Source organism: Salvia hispanica, chromosome 6 (assembly GCF_029641045.1).
Source record: "Salvia hispanica isolate PSC_SH4W2 chromosome 6, Shi_PSC_v1, whole genome shotgun sequence".
In the NCBI taxonomy this organism is placed as follows: Eukaryota; Viridiplantae; Streptophyta; class Magnoliopsida; order Lamiales; family Lamiaceae; genus Salvia; species Salvia hispanica.
The window spans coordinates 38,918,350-38,939,541 of record NC_142697.1 but is presented as its reverse complement, the minus strand read 5'-3'; the positions used below and the strand labels follow the sequence as shown (position 1 = coordinate 38,939,541).

At 36.4% G+C, this 21,192-nt stretch overlaps 3 protein-coding genes and 1 non-coding gene across 6 annotated transcripts; 1 reads left to right on the top strand and 3 right to left on the bottom strand.

Annotated features, from left to right (window-relative positions):
* The first annotated feature begins 1,143 nt into the window (after nucleotides 1–1,143).
* LOC125205606 (uncharacterized) lies at nucleotides 1,144–3,590 on the top strand. Of its 3 annotated transcripts, XM_048104652.2 has the most exons (3): nucleotides 1,144–1,542; nucleotides 2,372–3,013; nucleotides 3,131–3,590. In XM_048104652.2, exons 2-3 carry the CDS (start codon nucleotides 2,374–2,376, stop codon nucleotides 3,493–3,495), a joined length of 1,005 nt encoding a protein of 334 aa, XP_047960609.1. In that variant the 5' UTR covers nucleotides 1,144–1,542; nucleotides 2,372–2,373; the 3' UTR covers nucleotides 3,496–3,590. The 3 variants fall into 3 exon arrangements, with proteins under 3 accessions (XP_047960609.1, XP_047960608.1, XP_088917321.1); XM_048104651.2 differs by having other exon boundaries at nucleotides 1,145–1,542; nucleotides 2,372–3,590; XM_089061195.1 differs by lacking the exon at nucleotides 1,144–1,542 and adding an exon at nucleotides 1,575–1,855 and having other exon boundaries at nucleotides 2,372–3,590.
* A 543-nt stretch (nucleotides 3,591–4,133) lies between these two features.
* On the bottom strand, nucleotides 4,134–8,016 carry LOC125205607 (ubiquitin family protein). The gene is made up of 6 exons (XM_048104653.2): nucleotides 7,688–8,016; nucleotides 7,033–7,177; nucleotides 6,746–6,860; nucleotides 6,609–6,672; nucleotides 5,314–5,479; nucleotides 4,134–4,590 (listed from the first exon to the last, which is right to left on the bottom strand). The coding sequence occupies exons 1-6, from the start codon at nucleotides 7,966–7,968 to the stop codon at nucleotides 4,351–4,353; spliced, it is 1,011 nt and encodes a 336-aa protein (XP_047960610.1). The 5' UTR covers nucleotides 7,969–8,016; the 3' UTR covers nucleotides 4,134–4,350.
* A 1,113-nt stretch (nucleotides 8,017–9,129) lies between these two features.
* On the bottom strand, nucleotides 9,130–14,310 carry CPSF73-I (cleavage and polyadenylation specificity factor 73-I). The gene is made up of 6 exons (XM_048105114.2): nucleotides 14,191–14,310; nucleotides 13,916–14,099; nucleotides 13,743–13,840; nucleotides 13,172–13,217; nucleotides 12,936–13,085; nucleotides 9,130–10,924 (listed from the first exon to the last, which is right to left on the bottom strand). Exons 2-6 carry the CDS (start codon nucleotides 14,072–14,074, stop codon nucleotides 9,284–9,286), a joined length of 2,094 nt encoding a protein of 697 aa, XP_047961071.2. The 5' UTR covers nucleotides 14,075–14,099; nucleotides 14,191–14,310; the 3' UTR covers nucleotides 9,130–9,283.
* Nucleotides 14,311–14,445: 135 nt separating this feature from the next.
* Nucleotides 14,446–14,519, bottom strand: TRNAR-UCG (transfer RNA arginine (anticodon UCG)). Its single transcript has one exon. It is a non-coding gene; the product is annotated as a tRNA-Arg (tRNA).
* Between the last annotated feature and the right edge of the window lie 6,673 nt (nucleotides 14,520–21,192).

Sequence of the window (21,192 nt, the reverse complement as noted above, 5' to 3'; positions counted from 1 at the left end):
AATTAGTTATAGAATACATACGTGAAATTTTGTTCATTTAGTTAATACTCCTATTTATTAATTTTGGAGATATACACTGCTCGCTTTAGTTAGTATAATTACATTGTACCCATATAGTATAGTTTTTTTCCAAATAAAACATTACCAAATTTTGGCACGCTTTTTAGGAATTGAGATGCTCTCGGGGAAGGGGACTTAATCATGCATACAGTGCACGTGAGGAAGCTATTGATATACCCGAATCGTCTAACAAAGGTCGCGAGAGAGATGTTGCAGTCACAGGCCGAGCTCCTCGCATCTATGGGAAACCGATTGAATGCTTGAAGAATGTGGTACATGGAGTCGAAAACACTATCAGCTCCATGAGCAGTAGTTGTGTAGACTCAATGCATGATCATTTGAGCATAGTGAGTGTCATTGTATCCATGATGTTGCATATGATGCAACAATGGGCTCCCTATCGCCCTCTCTGTCTTCAGAATGACATGTTAGTTTGTCAGCATTCATAGCTACAGTATAGATCCTCATTTAACTGAGAATTATATTGTCAACGTTCTACCATCAAGATGTCGAAATGGTTGAAGGTATTGCTATCGTTGTTGGACTTGGGGACATCACAAAACGCATGTCAATCCAATACTTAGTTATTGGCTACAACTTCTAGCACGATGGTCAAGTGTGAATCGTGGTGCTTGCATGCTATAAGCATCCATCATTGGATAATTTTCCACTCACAGTAAATGCAATCGATGCTTCCAAGCAGATCAGGAAATGTGTGAGAACCCTTAAATATCATGTAATGAATGCATCGTATATGGAATTGGATGTGAGATAATCAGCTCCCATCACGGATTGTCATCTACTTACTGCGCGATTGTGGCTTCTCGTTCTCAGTGCATGTACGTCCTCGATCAATCTTGACTGGCCTCCTTCAGTTTTGCCGAATCATTCATCATAACTGTCCATGCGCTGAGAATCGTTTCAATAACCTTTTGCGCAAACCATCTCTATCAAAGAATTTTGTTGGCGTTGTATGGATACATATTGAGTAGTGACTCAACTTCGAAAGAGAAAATAATTGAGATTTAGAAGAAAAATAACTAGAATTTGAAATGTGAAAATGAAAAATTAAACGGTGGATATCTTGTATGAGCATTGATCCAACGAACTGAATGTCTCACCCGGAGCTACATCACAAACGAAAAACACACACGCACAATTCCGGTGCAAACAGAAATTTCACATCCAACCCAATTCACACTATTGCATCCAATTTTCCTCTCTGTCCCACACGCTCACGCGCATTTCTCACGATAAACACACATTGCACACCTTCCGCCTCCGCCACCGCCGCCACCACCACACCCCCAAATTATTGGAGAATGTGCTGCTCTTACACACCCCCGTGAACTCCTCCATCATAACTCATCAAATTCATACAGACTTCACGCCACCGTTCGAATTCTTCTCATTCTCATCTTGCGGGAATCTAGGGTTCCCCCATCCCAATCTCGAATTTCAGCTCTTCACATTCACACCAGGGTATGTCATCTCCTTATTCCGATTCAATCAATCTATGTAATGGGGGGAAAGCCAATACGACAAGAAATCATTTTTATATGCTATTTTGTGTGTTCAATTTTTATATGTTCTGCTACTCCGGCGTGTTGTTCAATTGATTGATCATTTTACCTTTTTTTGTTGGCTACTCTATTGAATTATTTTAATTGGAGGGGAAAGAATTATATTGAGGCTTTCTTCTTTATTGAACTGGAAAAGGGGGAGTTTTTCACCATGTTTCTTCGTTTATGCCTTACATTGTGCATGTTCAGGGGCAATTTGTTTCTGTGGTATGGCCAAATTTATTTATATCTATTTTATGTTGCTCTTTCGTGCTTGATTGTTCCGGTAGTCAAATGATCAGTACTTGATTTGTAAAGTTAATGTAATATATTTTGCTTCTGCTAATGTGATATGAGTCTGTTTAGTCTTGAAGTCCATGCGATTTTAGGATTTAGTAAAGAAGACTGAAGTACTGAGGTTTGTAGTTTATGAAGTAAAAGCGATTGTTGCGCACAGAGGTTTGTAGTTTCTGAAGTAAAAGCGATTGTTGCGCACGCTGCTAGATATTTACTTCTGTTAAGTTTCATCATTGCTAAAATCAAGGACCATAATATGTGATGGACCATAGAATATGTGGTTGTTGTTGGTTGCTGTCATATCTTAAAATCTCTGTTAAATCCATATGGTATCTGGCTTATTGATGTTGCTTTGATCCTGAAGTTTACATCTTTTAAACTGCTTATGCAAATGTTTCTATGATCAAGTGTTTTGACATTGACCGTCAAGTTTCCTTTTGTTTGGATTCTAGAAATGAAGAGGACCGCATACTACAATGATGTGCCTCAACAAGTGCATGATCCGTGGCCTATCAAGAAAGCACTAACATTCTCTGATGTTGATACCACTCATCCTTTCCTGACATTGTCCCGACAACAAGTTGAATCCAATATTTTGATGTACATGACACCTCAACAGCAGGAAAGTCTGAGAGCTGAAAGTCAAGTGGGTTTTAATGCTCAGGATGATGATACTGGTGAAATGTCTGTAATGAAATTAAAGTGGCGTGGGAGTTATTATAATCTTATTGGAAAATGGGGAAAAGTTGTTCGTGGAAAGGGACTTGAAGTTGGGCAGGAAATTAAGCTACGATGGTTTAATGGATGCTTACATTACTCAGTTCCGCAACAGCAAATTGTTGCGGTACCACCAATCAGAATGGTTGCAGCTCCTCTAGTGCAGGACCACTGGCCTATTAGAAAGGTACTCACATCATCAGATGTGGACCCTCATCATCCTTTTCTTCCATTGCCTCGTAAATCTGTTGAAGAGCATATTCTTGTGCACTGGAGACCCCAGGAAAGGGAAAGATTGAGAAAGGATGAACAAGTATCTATAAATGCTCGAGATTATGATACGGGCGAGGCTCATGGGATGAAGTTGAAGTGGCGAGGTAATTATTATCATCTCCTTGGGAAATGGGCTAATATAATTAGGCATAAAGGACTTGGTGTTGGAAAAGAAATCAGACTACGGTGGGCAAATAATTGCTTGTTTTTCTCTGTTCCAGAAGAACATATTGTTGCTGCACCATCTGGGCATGATGATTGGCCTATCAAGAAAACTCTCACATTGTCGGATGTGGATACAAATCATCCATTCCTTACTTTACCTGGCAAAGCTGTCGAGGATCACATTCTTTTCTACTGGACTCACCAAGCTCAAGACCAGTTGAGGAATGAACACCAAGTTGGTGTCAATGCTCGAGATGATGATACTGGCGATTTGTATGTGATGAAGTTAAAATGGCGTGGAAGTTATTACAATCTGATTGGTAAATGGGGCAAAATAATCAGAGAGAAGAGGCTCGATGTAGGGAGAGAGATCAGGGTACGCTGGGATAATGGATCCTTGGTTTTCTCAGTTCCTCAATGACAGAGTTCTTTCCATGTAGATCTAAGTTGAAACTGTAACCCATCTAGCGATTCTCTCTATATAGTATATCAATGGAGTGCAATTTTGGGAGTGCCTTTACGTTCTCGTTAATATGATAATTGCCATGAAAGAGTATACCATTATTTCAAACTGTTATATCTGTAGGATCATCAATTGAATTTAAGACTTCTACTTCATTAAGTTATCATCAGAGTTTATCAAGCACAAAGTACTTCTCCCGCCCCCCCCCCCCCCCCCCCCCGGCGTTTTATGACTGGAAGAACATAGACTTTGACATGGTGGTGATTGTTCAATTGTTCTCTCTCTGTGTCCTGTTCTTCATTTCCCTCCTCATCTTCCTACCGTCTAAGGTTTAGCAAGTGGTGGTTTTCAAGTCACTGCTTTTTAATATGCTTTCGACAGAAAATATAGTAAAATTAAAATTAGACATTTGTAGAAAAATTACTGTGGTCTTTTAATGTTTACAACTTGAATTTATGAATCTTTTTGTATCTTTTTTCTTTGTCGACTGTAACAGTTTTTTTGGCACACATAAACTAGCAGTTGTATTGGAATTGTTGTGAACTGTGCACATCTATATCAGAACAATATTGTCTAACACTGAAAGAACCATGATCTTCATAAGACATCGTCTTACCAAGAAGGGCAAGAATCCATGTGTTTTCATTAATTGAAATCTTTGTTAATCTTTCTATCAACTTTGGAGCTGCTAAACACCCATCATCCCCACCCTCTGTTCAAGTTACGAGCACATGATATAGAGAAATAGACATAAGGTACTACCAAAATAAAATAGCCTGGCAATTGGAAGACACACAAAGTATCATGGGTATTCTAATCATGCCGTCGCCTCTTCACATTGGCAAATGACTCCCAGTTCTTGTGATCAAGAGTGCTGATATCGTCAAGCCTTGCGATAGCTAGCAAATATTTGGTCAGCTTCACAAGTTCTTGATCACTCTCCCGATTTGCATGGCATCTTTTGAACGGTTTTATAGTCAAGCCATTTTGGGGATTCATCACAAAATTCCTCCGCAGATCATCAAACATTATGGTGTTCTTGGCACTGTAGAACTGCAAATATACCAATAAGATCTTACTATTAGTTTAAGAAAAAAGGGGATACTAGGCAAGACAGTAAATTCTTTCATAACCTAAAATGACACATTGCTAACTTAAATCTGAGTTGGTGTTTTTTGCATTAACTTGATGTCATGACTCATGAGTTGTTTTTAAACCACTCAGTAGCAGAGGAGGTATGTGCAGAAACCAAGATGAGATTAAAATAAGGGTAATTATATGCATTGTCAATATAAGAATTAATTTTGAAACTAAGGTCTGTGGTAAAAAAAAATACTAGGTGTTCCAGACCTCCTGTATTTCCAGAAACAGTTACTCCTCTAACCCAAAATAAAAAAGTTAACGCACTTTTGAAATGTTGATAAGCTCTCAATCTTCTAGTTGTTTTGAAGAAGCTCAGGTTAACAGTTGACACCTATTTTTACTGTGGATGACAAATTATGTCTAGAAAATATGTAGCAACTAGCAATGAAGCAAATCTCAATTCAAACTTTTAGGAAAGCAAGGATTTAATCATCATCATAATCATGACAATCAATTAAGGTTGCAGAGTCGCAAGTAACTGCTGGTTCCAACCCTACAATTGACAGTTATACTTAGACCCATGCTGTCATGGCGGTGGGGATAGGGGAAGAGGAGGATATTCATCGAGCACACAGATTTATAATAACAGCATTTACAAACTTTTAGCATAAAAAGGCAGTATGAGATCCAGACCTCGGGAAAATGTGCCCAAATCAAGCCAAGTGGTTTGCAATCAAACACACCACGAGAATCTGACTGAACTGTGATCATGGCCATATGGTCAAGAAGAGCAGTAATTTTGTAGTCAGGATGATCTAGTACCCCAAGCTGCCCCATCTTTAGTTCAACCCACTTCATGCTGCAGTAATGAAGTAAATTCATTTTAGAAAGAATGGCTTTTATGAAAGCTATCTAGTCTTTTGACACTTATAATTTCCAAATCCTCTTCATGTTAGCTAAATACCTTGAAAACTGACAAACCAGTTATGCTGATTGACATTTGGCATATTCCAGTAAGACTAGGAAATGAAGTATATTCATTCTAGAAACAATGTCTGTTATGAAATCTATCTAGTCTTTGTTGCGTGTGAGTTCCAAATTCTCTTTAACAGCAAGCTTAAAAAACTTGAAAAATGGCAAACCTAATATGATGTGTGATATTTGGCACGTTCAAGTAGCACGATAGTAATTTTATTTACTCTACAATTTTAGTCTATATAATAGAAAGGGATGTTCATAAATACCAGACATGCAGCATCAGGGGCGGAGCCACTATATAGCCACATGGGGCATTTGCCCCTCCTCACACTCCTTTTCTTATTACATTTCCATACACACATTTCCAATTATATAGATCAAATACACTAAATGCCCCTTCTCAAATGTATAAAATTTTCCTATATACTATTTTTGCCCCTCCTTAAGCATAATCCTGGCTACGCCCCTGTGCAGCATCTAAACTTTTGGAGGTAGTGAAGTAAAATTACAACGGAAAGTTGGTAAAGTTTTGAGAGGAAAACCAATTATGGAAGTACGAGGGAAACTGAACAAAAGGATAAAAGGCTCGACGAATCCCGAGCACAATGAAAGATCAGGATACACATAATGCAGAAGAAGGTGTCTAGTCTTTTGAGTGAGTAGCAATATTGATGAAATAGAAGCTGTTCGCCTGTTACTACTGTATGGAAAACTCTTTATGGAAACCCAGAAGGATGTCAGTATCTAAATGCAGTGATTAATTAGTAGTTATTGTTTGAAGTGAACTTTCAAAGTGGATTACTGAAATCGACTATTAGAATAAACGTAAGAATCCAACCTTAAAAGCTGAATAGGAAAAAACCGAATAGAGAGCAAACTTGTAGTACTAATGTACTATACAATAGACCTTTTGAATTTATGCTAGATCTCCATATTTTTCAGACACTACCTGGGAAAAATGGATGCACATGCCACACGAGCAGATAGATGATAAAGAAAATTACAATTACCTGGTTGCAGACCAAATCATGATATCGTACTCAGTATAGGCAGCCGCGAGAAACTCATGCAGATCTGTGTAATTCAATGAAATAATATATAAGACACAATAAGATAAGTAATATAAGCATTTACAATAATCACTTACAGGGGCGCATGAGTTCTAAGGGATTCTCTGCCGTAGACCGATGGTCAAAGAGCGTATAATCTATATCCAGAACAAGCAATTTTTTGCCTTGACGACAAGGATTTCGAAGTTCAATCTATCATAAAAACAAAGAGCATAATGATCATTCCCAGGAATTAAAAAAAAAATAAAAAAATTGAACATATATCTAAAGGAAGCAAAATCAAGGATATAGTAGCACACAAATTTTTAATGAGGAATTGCAATTGTTTAGTCTCATAGGAACAGTTGGATAAAGTTTAACTGACTTTGTACTGCTTAATACGACGGTTTAGTTTCTGCTTATTCATATCTTTGTCTTTGATGTCCACGACTTCATCCTGCCCGATTTCAAAATCATCCACAATCTCTGGGGACTCCATAGGATCCACAATTATATCATCTTCAACTGTACTGCAAAGTAACTTCAATTGTCAAAGATCTACCTCAATATTGACAAACCACTATTTAAGAATGTCTCTACAGTATCAACTGTAACTTCACAACTGAATTGAATGAATGCAAAAGTTACCAGGGCCAAAACATAAAAGAAGTAGGGAAAATGGAGATAAACATGAAACAACAATCTTTCGCAAATGGAGATGCTGAGCAAAACCAGAAGAACAATCCAATCGGAAAACATCTAATAAAGCTTGCCATCGGTTTCTAATTTCCATCTAACAAAAAGCATTGCCAAAAAAAAATATTCCATTGCTGAAAAGATTAAAACCAGCGAAAAGCTAACAACAACGGAAAATTTGACAAAAATGTACAGCAACACTGAGACGTAGAACCAATCTAACAGACCACAAGATCAGATTGCAATTACACTCGTAGAATTCAGCTAAATCCAGAAATTTAATAACCAAAACCTCGAGGGTGACATAATTATCCTATAAACCACAAAATCAGGCGAAATGTTACCCAATCATGGTCATCTTGAGAGACGATTTCAATGGAATCTGAGAGAGAAGCTGAGAATCGTCAGCGAGTTTGGAGCCGACTTTAGGGTAGAGAAGTTTCTGCCTTTTGGGGAGCACCTTCGTAACCTCGCATATCCGCCGCTTGAGTTCCCCCACCGTGTCGTCGCCACACACTCTGACAGTGTATTCCTTCCCGCTCCACTTCACGTTCAGCGTCAGCTCCTCCTCCGTCAGCGCCGACACTGCCACGGCGGAGGCCGACGACGACGTTTCACCCGCCATTCCGATACAAGATTTTAGGTTTATGTTAGTCTTTCAGAAACAAAATGGAAAATTTATTTGGCAAAACTATTGCCCCACCAGTTAATAAAATAAAATTATTAATTTTCTATTCTTTTCTTCCCAAGTGAATTTTGAATTTGATGGGCTCAAATAAATCGCAAAAGAAATCAAATTATAGTTAATCATACATTTTTTAAAAACTAAATTTATATATCACGAAGTTGTAATTTTTGCAATTATCTCTTCTTCGGGATAATTACATATTTCATACAAAATATTTTACCTTTTATTTAATTTAGTACAAAAAGTATTGAGTTCACGTGGAACATACAAAAAGTTACATTAGTGTTTTAAGTTAATACATTCTTGTAATCTGTCCAGCTTATCAGCATAATAATATAAAAATTAGAGATTTAATACAATTAATCACTCTAAAAGAACAACAGTCAATATCAATTCTTTTAGCAATTTTGTGGTTTTAAAAAATCATATCTCTCAATTTACTCAATTTTTTTATTGTATTATAGAATATAAAATTAGTCCATATTTCATCTTTACTAGATGGCTAATTTGAACTTCGAACAGTCAATAAGTCAATATTTAATTCTTACAAAAAAAGAATTTATATTTTTTTAGTTGTATTCTCCATTCTTACATGAGAAAGCTTCGACAGTGAAATGCAATTCGCTAATTTGATAGTGAAGAGTGGTGATTTTTTTCCTTGTATTTTTCTTTTTTTTTTTTGAAAAATAATTGTGTTTGAATTAATTAATGGAATGTTTTAATTTAAAATTTTTTGTACAAATCTAAAACATTGGTGAAACTTTTTGTATGTAAAATATAATTACAAGTAACGATGTTAGTAGAGACTTGGCAGAATGCATTATTTTATAATACTAAATAAACTTTTTGAATAAAATATGTAAACTTAATACTTTTTGTACTAAATTGAATAAAAGGTAAAACATTTTGTATCAAACATGTAATTACCCGGAAAGAAACCCCCTCGTCTTTCCGTCAAATATGCGATGATGTGATAGTCAATTTAAATGTGTCACTCGTCACATATACATGTATCACTTTAAGAAAAAGAGTGAACATTATCATAATCATAGTATTTCAATATACTTAAAATCGACTGCCCCATCATCACGCAGAATATAAGTAGATCAGCGAACAAAATTTAACAAGCAAAAAAAGTGGTTTTTCAGTGTATCAAGTTATATGCATTGCGTGATGCAGAGAGTACAAGTTTTAGCAAGAATTGTCTAGATTTCTCCAACCAAACTTTCTCACAAGGCGGCAGGTTGAGATCCTAAGATCCGGGAGGTGGTATCGGCTTTATGGCGCTGATGATTCTCCGGTATGCTGTCTTAACTCGTTCTTTAAGGCCTTCATTCTCACATTCCACTTCACCACTCTGTTTCTCCAGAAGGGCTGTAGTCCCATCTACATTGATCAACAGCTTGCCCTCGTTCTCGTATTTCACAACTCCAAACAGGGAAACAAGAAGTGCGTGTATGATTTTGTCCGCTTTCTTGCTTTGTTCGTCTTCAGTCGTTTCCTGTTCAGATTCAACCATGAGCTTTGGCAGTTCTCGGCTAGCATTCAGTACTAGAGCCACAACTGAGTCCGAAACCATGTCACTGATGGGATCTGCTGTCCAGTGTAGTGAAACATGATTCTCAGTCTCCTGCTTCACTGTCACCTTGTCATGGACTTTCAGCGTCGGTACCCCAGATTCCTCATCTGTTGAGGCCTCCACGCTTTCATAAATTAGATTAAGCCTGTGTTTCAAAACAGCAAAAGCACCTGAATATGGGATCGTAATCCGCTGGATGACGCTACCAGTGGAGAGTTGAGAGAAGACATGAAGATCATCAGGAGCCATTATCTGATAGGTGAAACCTTTCTTAACAAGCAAACCACTGAGGATTTCACCAACTGCTGGTGTCTTTTCCGCCAACTTTCCAATCGTCTTTGCCATCTTCTGAGAGTTGAAGTGCATTTCTACAGACTGACAGTTCTTTGGAGTGATAATTTTAGTGTTGCCATCAGCAAAGACCGAGAGGAGCTTCTGTTTGAGCCTTCCCATCTCATTTGCTTCACCGTGTACCAATATAATGTTGGGAGGCATGAGCTCTTTCAGAAACGTGCTTGTTTGATTATAATCTGCGTGAGCTGAGAAGGAGATATAGTGGACTGACATGTTCAGAGGAGCAGACAAACCACTTGCGAGTGTAACTTCCTTTGGTTCACTCATAATGGCCTTGGCCGGTGTCCCTTCAACAACATAACCAGGTAGAACACAAGCATTTCTCTTGTCCGAGCACCATTTGTCAAACAGCTGCCTCGACAACCCACTTTGAAGCCCACCAGGACTTGCCATCACAACTGCTGGCCCTACATCACGAAACTCATCCAGACTTTTTAATGGAGATATGTGTTTAAAGTCAAAGGGATTCGAACTTGCAAATTGATTCCGGATCCTGTCATTCATGGAATTAATGTAGGTCTGGTAAACTGCCATGCACCTTTTTGCAAGTGGGGAAGCATAATATATGGGAACATTGTGGAGATCACGGTGATTTTCCCAATACTCGTCCAGTATCAGTAGTAGTTCTTGAGCACGGCCCAGTGCAAAAGCAGGAATAAGAACACGACCACCTCGAGAAATTGTTGAATGGATGACATCAGTAAAACGTTTCTCCCTTATATGCCGTGGTTGATGGCTCTGAACACCATAAGTTGATTCAATGATGCAAACGTCTGGGGAGAACTGGGGCAGCTCAGCAGCACGAAGATGACGGTCTTCTTCACGAGAATAATCTCCAGTGTAGAGGATACGAACACCAGCTATATCAACCATAAACATGGCAGCACCAAGAACGTGACCAGCAGTATAACACCAGAAACGGATCCCGTTAACCTCCAGAGTCTGATGGAAGTCAATAACCTGGAGCATAAATATAACATTACACACTGATTCAGAATTCACCGGTGCAGTGTAATTTAGTCACTTTCAAAAGGCTGACTAGTTAGTAGTTAAACCACTTGGCCACATTGCTTCATCAGTTCATTGCTATCTTCTAATACAATACTATCATTACAGCAGACACATCTCAATTTAAAACAAGTAAATAAGAAGTGCCCCGTACCTGTTCAATTTATAAATATGCAATATCATTCCTCAAGGACCAACAACATGTATCTTGAATTCTTGATAAGTCCAAAATTAAAATTTACTGTATCAATTATCAAACAGTCCAAAAACCATCAAAGATGACCATCTCAAGGATTCAGGAACTACTGATGTGTGTGTTTATATGTGGACTACTTTATTTCCTTGAAGAATACATGGGCAGTTCTTTTTTCATAACAAATATACTTAAGAGAACCAATGAGATGTTTATGTTTTAACTTAATGATCTACACTTGATAAGGTAAAAGGTTGTCAATAAAAGTGATTTTCTTAGACTGTTAGACTCATAAAAGTGCAATTTAAAAGAAGCAACACCAGAAACATTGTAGTCTTCAGCAAGAGTAGATGAAGATGGAGGCAGGCAATTTCAATTAAAAAATTTAGGACAATATCGGAATACATATAACTTGCACCAGGGCTATATAACTGAACCCAATTTAACCTCTTCTTCATGTGAATCCTCATTTCAATTGATGCATATAAATAGACTCTTCAGACCTTCAATCCTACTAATGTAACTCAAACAGAGAAGGGCTTGTACGAAAGAATTTGTTAACAGATACTCCCTCCGTTCCATGGTAATGGAGGCGTTTCTTTTCGGCACGGAGATTAAGAAAAATTGTGTTAGGTGAGTTAATAAAGGGAGAATAAAGTGGAAAATGAAAAAAAGGTAGAGAGATAAAGAGAGAAAAAAAGTAAGAGAGAGTAAATAAGTGTGGAAAAATGTGTTGACTTTTACTAAAAAGGGAAATGACTCTATTACTATGGAACGTACCAAAATGGCAAAATGACTCTATTACTATGGAACGGAGGGAGTATGTTATTAGGGGAGTATTACGGCATGACTATGAAGAGAGAATCACAAAGGAGGGAAAGATCCTTAATTGTGCCCACAACCACAGTAAACAGGATCCTACAAAAAAACTCATTCTTAAGGCAACATCCATTACGCTGATCACACTATTGCAGTTAGGACAAAAACAATGAGCATCTGATAGTGTTCATCATTGATGTTTTCATACTCAATCTTAAGGCAACATCCATTACGCTGATCACACTATTGCAGTTAGGACAAAAACAATGAGCATCTAATAGTGTTCATCATTGATGTTTTCATTTTTACTCATCTATTAATTTCTTACTCCTTTTACTTATTTAAGGTTATGTTGTCTAGGCTCCAAGTTATGTACTTGGTTTTAGGTCTTTAAATAGGGTTTTTTAGCTAGGTTTTAGGCCTTCTGGATATTAAGTTAGTTTGGGGACAGCTTCTGTTGTAAGGCCACACTTCAGGAATTCGGGATAGTATCTTGCTGTAGGGCATCACAAGAGGAGGGTTTGGTTTCTCTCTATTTTTCCTTGTTCAGTATTTTAGTTCACTTTTTTCTTTTAGTTCTCTGGTTCTTAACTTTCTCCATCCCTTCACTCTTTCAGCATCACATCAAGAATGTTGCTAAATGTCAAATCAGTTTACTTAACCAAATGTACAGAAATTTTCAATTACTTGCAAGGAGATAGAAATATTAACCCATGTCCGGTGTAGATATATGCATTAGGTTTCAAATGACATTGTCTTCTCAAGTAAAGGACAGGACACCACTACAGTGTTTTTTATCATCATAGATTGAGAACAATGTTGTCTGTGAATCTAAGTAGAAAGATTAATTTCTAAAAAAGAAGATCCACCAGTGGATCATAGTTAGTTCTCAATCTAAGCATAACGAAATGAGGAAACAGAGAAATTATGAGAATAGCCATAAAAACAGACCTCAATTTTATCCATGGAGCGAAGAATGTCCTGCTCATCATATAACATATCTTCAACTGAGACCTTGCTAACTTTAACATAATCTGATAGAAGCAACTTGTATATGGCTTTAGTAGCATGAGTCATAAAAACCCGTCCTTTAAACGTTGTCTGAGGCACGTTAACAGGGGACAAACCATCAGAGAAGATAGTGCCAAAAAATACTTTACTACAAGCTCTAGTTAAGGCCAACTAACCCTTTCCAGAAAATATGGAAGTGAAGCAGCATGGTCCAAGTGAAAGCTGCACCCATAAAGCATAAGCAAGTGCAGTATAGAAAGGGTAAATAAAACCAAATCAAAGAATGTCATATGGCCCAAGTTCATGGTCAGTAAGGGTCAGTGTTTTCTCAATATTACTTTTTAATTGACAGAAAAAAGTTATGAACTTATAGGGTCAGTGTTTTCTGGACTAAATATATCTCAATCTCTTTTATCATAAAAATCAATCTTTGAACACTCCACGAAGCCACTGATGTTGTTGGGAGAAGGATGCAAAACTTAATGGCTGATCTGGTACACAAAAAGTCTACCATACTATCAATCCACTATATGTAGCTCAAGAGAAAGCTGCACGCATATCCTATTCGCAATCACTAAAAACCATGACCTTAAGCACTTCCATGAAGATACATACAATTGTGTTGAAAAGCCACAAAACCTTAATGATAAATTCAGTATACACTAGTAAAGTAGCAACACAATGAAAATAAAAGCAATTCACGGAGTTAGTAACTAACTACTACTACTTGTAAGTATAGGAACTTACTGAGTAATGAGAAGAAGATCAATGGCAGAAGGATCAATCTCGTCGAAGTAAGGCAACGCAGCCATTCCGGAGAAAGCTGGATGAATGCCGCAGTCGAACTAATCCAAGGGGAAACCAATACAATAAGTTCCAGAAAACACACACAGATACGCACAGGAAGGGAAGGTACCAACCATAACAACTTTTCCCTTGAAGGACATGTAAACGCAGGAGCGGCCGACTTCGTTGCCGGCGCCTAGGGGCGTAATGATGAGCTCATCGCTTTCGCTGGAAGTCGTCGAATTGGCTCTCTTCAGAGACGAAGCTGGCGCCGCAGCTGAAGCTGAAGCCATTACTTCACCCACAGCTCCGCGTAAACTACAGGAAAGAGGTTTTAAACTTCAGAAACCCTAATTTTGCACGAAGGCATTGCCATTGCTGCGAAAATGAAATCAATTCAGCATATTACCAACGGTTAGGGTAGCGCGGAAGGGCGGCTCGGTCGTTGCACCTTTGTGTGTCTTCCTCCAAAACCAAAATCAAAACCAAGCGGCCAGTGAAGTGAACAGTGTTTTAATTTCGATTTAAGGGCGTGTTTGGTTTAATGAAAAAGATTGTTTGTGGGCCTAATATTACTAATAAATCAATTAAATTTAGCACATTAGTAAGATAATAAAAACTCGAAATGTGACGCAGGAAAAAATAATAAATGTAAAAGTAAATTCGACCACAGTGGGAGTCGAACCCACGACCTTCTGATCCGAAGTCAGACGCGCTAATCCACTGCGCTATGCGGTCAGAGATGCTTTTCCTATTGCCATTTCACAAATAACTACTATTCCGGTAGATTGCTCGAACACTCAATTCTTGTCTTTTTTTGCAAATGATGAAATGAACATAGATTCAAGTGTCACGTGATGGTGAACTAAAATCCAAGATCTTTGGCTTCAAACATTACCACCATACTGCTATGCCAACTCACACGTCACACACTCTAATTCTTGTATGTTTCGCTCGTTCATTCAAAAGGTAATGTAAGGAGGTATGCATCTTGTGCTCCCAAATAAATACTCTTTCCGTCTCATTAATATTTTGCCTTTTTTAGGTACGGAGATTAAGAATTAGATATTTAGTGTTTGAGTGGACTGAGAATTAAACAGAATATGAAAAATACTCTCTTTATTCCATCATAAATGACTGGTATTTCTTCATGAGACGTTCCACCTCATCCCAACCCGAAGTGAGTGATTTCATTTTTCAGCAGAATAATAAGAGCGTAACACAAAAAACGTCTCCTACTTTATTACCTCTCCATTCATCTACTTTATGACTCCATAGAGGAAGTAGATAAAAGAAAATAAAACAAAAGAATAGTAATAAACTAAGAGAGAGTTATTATTTGTGTTATTTTGTTGAAAAAAAAATACTCCCTTCGGCCACAAAAAATAGTCTCATTTGTGGGCGACACGAGTTTTAATGAGAAATTGGTAAAGTAAGAAATGTGGGCGAAAAAGTATGGAAAGTAAGAGAAATATGGAGAAAAAAGTAGATAGAGTACTGGAGAGACAAGAAAATTTGAGTAAAGTATGCGAAAGAAACTTTATATTTTTAGAAGAGTAATGATTTAGAGACATAATGTCTCCATAGCATAATACCCCTATGTCTCTTTGACATAAGATTATTCAAATATGGACTAATATACCCTAATTGGATTATGCATGCCAAATCAAATTAGATATATGTCTGTATTGATTTTAGTTAAATTGTAATATTGTTTTCGTTAATGCATTAGATTATACTTTATTTTTACAAATATTAGGCAGATTTTTATATTTTTTTATGTAGTAGTATTAGGAAGCTAGTATATTTTATTACTATATTATTTTTATATCTTAATTATATTTGTAATGTGCTTTGTATAAGTTAGATTTTCTTTCTATTTTTATACTTTTTATATAGCATTAGTTAGTTTGTATTTTAATTTTTATATAAGATAACTCAGTATTTTGTATTTTATTGTTTATTTTGTTATTATAATATTGTTAGTTTTACATAATATGACTTGTTTTTTTAGTTGTGCTATAAAATAAGTAACTATTTTAATTTTATATTATGTATGACTTTGAAATTGAACATTATGGTGATAATAATATTACTAAACTTAAATTAGTAATATTACTCTATATAATATTACTAAACTTAATTAGTAATATTATATAGAGTAAAGACCAAAATTGGTCCTGAATATATGCCCATTTTATGATTTTGGTTTTAAACTTTATCTTTTGAATTTTTGGTCATGTACATTTCAAATCGAATCACAATTGGTCCTCCGTTAACAATTCCGTTGAGTGGAGTGGAGCCAAGTGTTGGGGTTTGGTGCCCCTTGCACAGCGGAAGACTTGTACAATACATATAAATCAGACACGGATCTATTTGACCGATTATGCGATTAATCAATTCACATGTTAAACAGATAATTGCATGCTAGAACGCAAATAATTCATGCTCATTGAAAGTAAATCCTAAACATGATTTCTACGGTTTAGAGTTACCGATTTGATTCTCCAAAGAATCGTCGATTGCTCGCGCCTTCTCCACGATGATCTTCAATACTAGACCACGGATCTTCTCTCTGGTTCCCGAACTGTAAATCGATATCAGGGTGGGCTGATCTTATCAAAATACTAGGACTCGAATAAAGAAGACAGAAGAAATCCTTTTGGGAAAAGGAGTGGAATTCGAAAATTCCTACAGCTGGGGAAGCTGAAATTTTCGAAAATTACAAATAATGAAATTGTGATTCTTCTGTCTCCTTTATTCTCCTATTTATATTAAGTTCCTTATGGGCCCAGACAGGGATCTATGGAAGGTTTTGGATATGGGCTCGCCCAATTAGCTTTTTACTAATTAAATTGAACCCACAATTTAATACAAGCTTATATTGGAATATCACGAGCAGCCACTACAGAAGTAATATTGAACTCTCCCCATCCAAATCCGAAATTACAAGTAATCCGGGTTTCCACTTTTATTATTTATTTCCCGCGCTTAAGATATAAATGTCCATTAATTAATTAATGTCTGCTATGGACTTAATTAATAAATATCTTATTAATTCCAAGAGTGGACTTAGCAAGAAACATTTATTTATTATTCATAGAGTAATAAAACTCCAACTGGCCAGTTTTCCGAATAATAAAACCTTGTTCGAGCTCCTCTTGAGGACATTATCAAACGAGACTCACCTCGTGCACGTTTCAACATAATAGCAATCCTAACACCACTAGATATTAATCACCACTACCCAATATATCAGGATTGTTGGGTTGCGAAAAACCCGCACCATTTGATAAGTCAAAGTAGTGCATAATCAATACCGTATGCTCAATACTAACATATGTAGATTAAGAAATAATATTTTATCAAGACCTAGTCTTTCGGTAGATAGCATAAAGACACGTCTTGCTGTTAGATCCGTTCAGTGCTATACCACACCAATGTCATCTTATTTCAGTAAGGCTTAGAAATATGCGGACTGACATTGCAACCTTTCATGATAGGTAGCCAAAGCCTATCTAGGTTGTGAAATTCTTCTTTTTCTTTTGCAAAGCATTGCATAGATCTGACCGTGTTACCTTAAAGTGGACGACGCCCACAACCGGTCTACTAAGCAAAAGACTTAGACTTTGTTTACTTCTTATGCATTTAAATGTTTGTAAAACATCTTATAAATGCACAAGCAAACACAATGTAATAATAATAGTGATTCTATTCGTGCGGAACTGCTCGAATAATACTGAATCGGGTTAAAAGTGGATTGTAGAGTTTTACGTATACAAGCAAGATTCTATTCGCGCGAAACTGCTCGAAACATGCTTTTCAGTATACCAAACCTAACAATCTCTCACTTATACTCAAAACATGCTTTCGAGTATACCCACTGCCAAAAACTCTCCCACTTATACTCAAAGCAGGTCTTGGTACTAGATATATCGAACTACCATTCATTTCACTAAGTGAAAGAAAAATCTGCTTGGTTGTTCTCTGATTATATCTTTGTCACCATAATGTCTTTGTTGCGTGCTTGATCTTTAATTAATTTCATCCCCATATGTGATTGCTTAGCTTAATAAACTCGTGTGTCCCTTGAGTTAGCCTTCACTAGAGTGATCAAAAAATAATACTCATAGGCATACTCAAACTTACGATTAAAGCTGTTAGGAAGATATTCCTAAGGTAAACACATAATCGGAGGATAACTTACTCGATCACTGATTAGTAATAAAACTAAGACAGTGTAACCTCAAGGACATTACATGAATGACTGGTAAACTAGAATATAGTTACTAGTCTTTCTCAAGCACTAGGGTATATTCATTACCTCAATCAAAATCCTTTGCCATGGTTAATATGATATATACTTGCTATGCATAAGCACAACTAATATCAAACTTAGTACACATTATAGCATACATGAGACAACTATCTCCGAAACCAGTCTCATAATTTTTGATCTCACTAAGCGTCAAACGACACTTGACTAGAGACAAGACAATTCCATCTTGAGAGGTATAAACCTTTTCATGGAATTTCTAATGCTTAAATGTTCCAAGCAATGTGTAGATATAAGATTCCTAAGAGAATGTCAATATTCTTTCTAGCATCTTAAAAGGACTTAGATGCTAAGAATGTAATTAGTTTCTCTTAAATCATTTATCTTAAACTGGGTAGACAACCAGTTTCCTACGCTAGATGCTAATCTTAGTTGTTTGCAACTTTTGTAGATTTCATCATCGTAGAGTACCAATAATACCATATTTAATGCACTTTCAACTCCCTGGTGCTTACAGCACTGCTATGGGCAAAAGTCAAATTCCAGACATTTGACAATTTTGATGAAACACATATACTCTGATTTAGATGCTTGCCTAAGACCACGAAGGTCTTTATAAGCTTCCAATCATGCGTTTCTTACTTTTAACTACATATCCATTAGAATGTTCTAGTAGATGATTTCCTCAAGACTTCTATTTATAGAAGGCTGTCTTGACAATCATAATACATACATTCTAATTTATGTAAGTTCTAATAGACAATAGGATCAAATAAATCCTGGCACAACGATAGCGAGAAGATAATTCTCTTTGGGCATAACCCATTGTCATTGTCTAGCCATTTGAGATCCACATTTACACTTGCAAAGATACTTGCTCCCACTTACTGACACAGCCTATAGGTAGTTTTGCAAGTCTTGTAAAACATGTTGTCTATCTTAGATTGTAATATGGAATCTATCACCTTTTCAAGGATGATTATCCAAATTAACCAATACTACATTGTAGTTAAACGGATTATGTTCAAGTTGATCTAAGACTGAGTCTTACGACACTCTTAGACCCATGAACTTGTTGTGTTCCAGTGGAACGCTCCCACTACGATATGATTCTTACAATCTTAGGTACTGAAGTTGATTTTATTAGTGCAAAAGTTTCTAATGGTATGACTTCTTGGTAATGTGGAAAATCCGATATCTCTCTCTTTATTTTGAGAGTTATCACGCTGTTAGGCTTGTAGTTCATCTCTTGATCTTCATACAAGAATTATATCTTTGAAGATTACAGAACTTATAACCTTACATCATTTGGGAAAAACCTTAAAACATGCCTCAATACTCAACTCCAATTTCTTGGACACTTTTCCAACATGTGTTGGAACAACATGACACCTTGAGATGTGCTAGACTAGAGTCGCTCTAGTCCACAACTCGTGTTTTGTAGAAAGTACTGATGTTGGTAGTTTCTTTGATGTTTATCCCATCAATGATAAGATTTTAATGAGTACAACTCATCTCTTAATCAAACTTGTCTTAGAAAGACTTCGATTCCTTCTTACATAACTATCCCATTCATTAGATGAATGCTTGGATTCGTTAATGGAGATTAGACTCCCACTACTGATCATAACCCTCTGCTCGTCTCCTTATGGTGTAAACCATTAAGACTTGCTAGTCTTTCTATGTTGCACTTCTATAAGTATTCTGAATCTCTTGAAAAATCAAATGATTCTAACTCATAGTGCATTAAACAGACTTTCTCAACTGTCAAGCTATTTAAGGAAATGTTAAAATCTTGATAGTCTAGATCAGTTCGAACAATTTCTAAGTATTTTCTTGGCCTTAGGGCTAAGAGCCATAAATACTTTATCATTCAATGATTAAGAAGTTGATGTGTTGTTGAATACTCAACCTTGTCGCACTTATATTATTTTAATACTATGATGCCTTAAACATCAACCATAAAACAATAGTTGAGCATTAATAGCTCCCACTGCAACAAAAACCTAACTGGATGAAGATCTCTTACTTAGAAGTTGCATTGTCATGTAAGTCATTGTCCTTCTATAAAATAGGTCAATCCAACTCACAAAGCATCTTTTCTCGTTTTAAACAAACTTCGATGACAATCCAGGCTCTCTCATTTCCATATCTAGTCTTTTGTTCAAATGAACTAGGACTTAAGAAAAATGCAGCCTTTATGAATTCGTCATCTATCATGTTACTTTCCTCTAATAGTAACACAACGACTATTATTCTGAAGATATTCTACTTTTCAGTTAAACCTTCTTATAGTCATTTTTTGTTACTTTAGGCGATGACTTGTGTCAAAAACTATTTGAGTGATCAAAAGATCCTCAAAACATTCACTCTAGGATATTCCAATCGAATCATCTTTACAGATTCTATTTATATCCATCTTTCATCGTCATTAACCAAGACTTGTCGAGCTACTTAAAGGAAAGTAGCTTGACCTTATTCCTCGAAGAGCTTGTCAAGTACATGCATAATGCATTCTCGAACATTCTTCGTGGAATTATGTCAAGGAAATGGAGGACATGAATCATTGAGTGTAAACTCAAGATTTTCAGCGATGAGAAACTTATCCATTTTCGTTTCCGGTCTACATAATTTAGGCATTCGAGTTTACTTTCTTTAAGGATCGCAGACATATATTAAATGACATAATGAAGATTTGGCAAATAAACTTATTATCACATACTCATGCTCAATACATAATCACAAATAACCACAAAACAATTATGTATTTTACAACATCAAAATTAATAAATTGTATCCTCATTTGGAGGTTAATACGCATTAAAATTTTCGACAATTTTACTGGTCACAACACCGACGCATCAATATCTTCCTCCTTTGGAGGTCAACACGCCTAATGCTGCCTAAGCACGACCATCAGATTTAGCATTGCAGTATTTTATTTCTACAACACACTCCCATAACAATGTTCATGTACTGATAACAAAACCAAGCTATCTCATAAATTCTGATTGAACCCTGAAACTCGCAGTTCCTTAGGATTATTGTCCCCACTTTGCAGGTGGCAATAATATTGGGAACCACTTTCTAGTTCATTCTATTTATTATGTGAGAAGTCCGCCCTTATGAACTTAC

Coding starts and splice junctions, on each gene's coding strand:
- LOC125205606 (XM_089061195.1), top strand. CDS start 1,795: ATGTTTCTTCGTTTATGCCTTACATTGTGCATGTTCAGGGGCAATTTG. Junction 1,856..2,371: donor CAATTTGTTTCTGTGGTATG/GCCAAATTTATT, acceptor TTTGGATTCTAG/AAATGAAGAGGACCGCATAC.
- LOC125205607 (XM_048104653.2), bottom strand. CDS start 7,968: ATGGCGGGTGAAACGTCGTCGTCGGCCTCCGCCGTGGCAGTGTCGGCG. Junction 6,861..7,032: donor GTCGTATTAAGCAGTACAAA/GTCAGTTAAACT, acceptor TTTTTATGATAG/ATTGAACTTCGAAATCCTTG. Junction 5,480..6,608: donor ATGATTTGGTCTGCAACCAG/GTAATTGTAATT, acceptor TCATTACTGCAG/CATGAAGTGGGTTGAACTAA.
- CPSF73-I (XM_048105114.2), bottom strand. CDS start 14,074: ATGGCTTCAGCTTCAGCTGCGGCGCCAGCTTCGTCTCTGAAGAGAGCC. Junction 13,841..13,915: donor TCAAGGGAAAAGTTGTTATG/GTTGGTACCTTC, acceptor CCCTTGGATTAG/TTCGACTGCGGCATTCATCC. Junction 13,218..13,742: donor GATCTTCTTCTCATTACTCA/GTAAGTTCCTAT, acceptor TTATGGGTGCAG/CTTTCACTTGGACCATGCTG.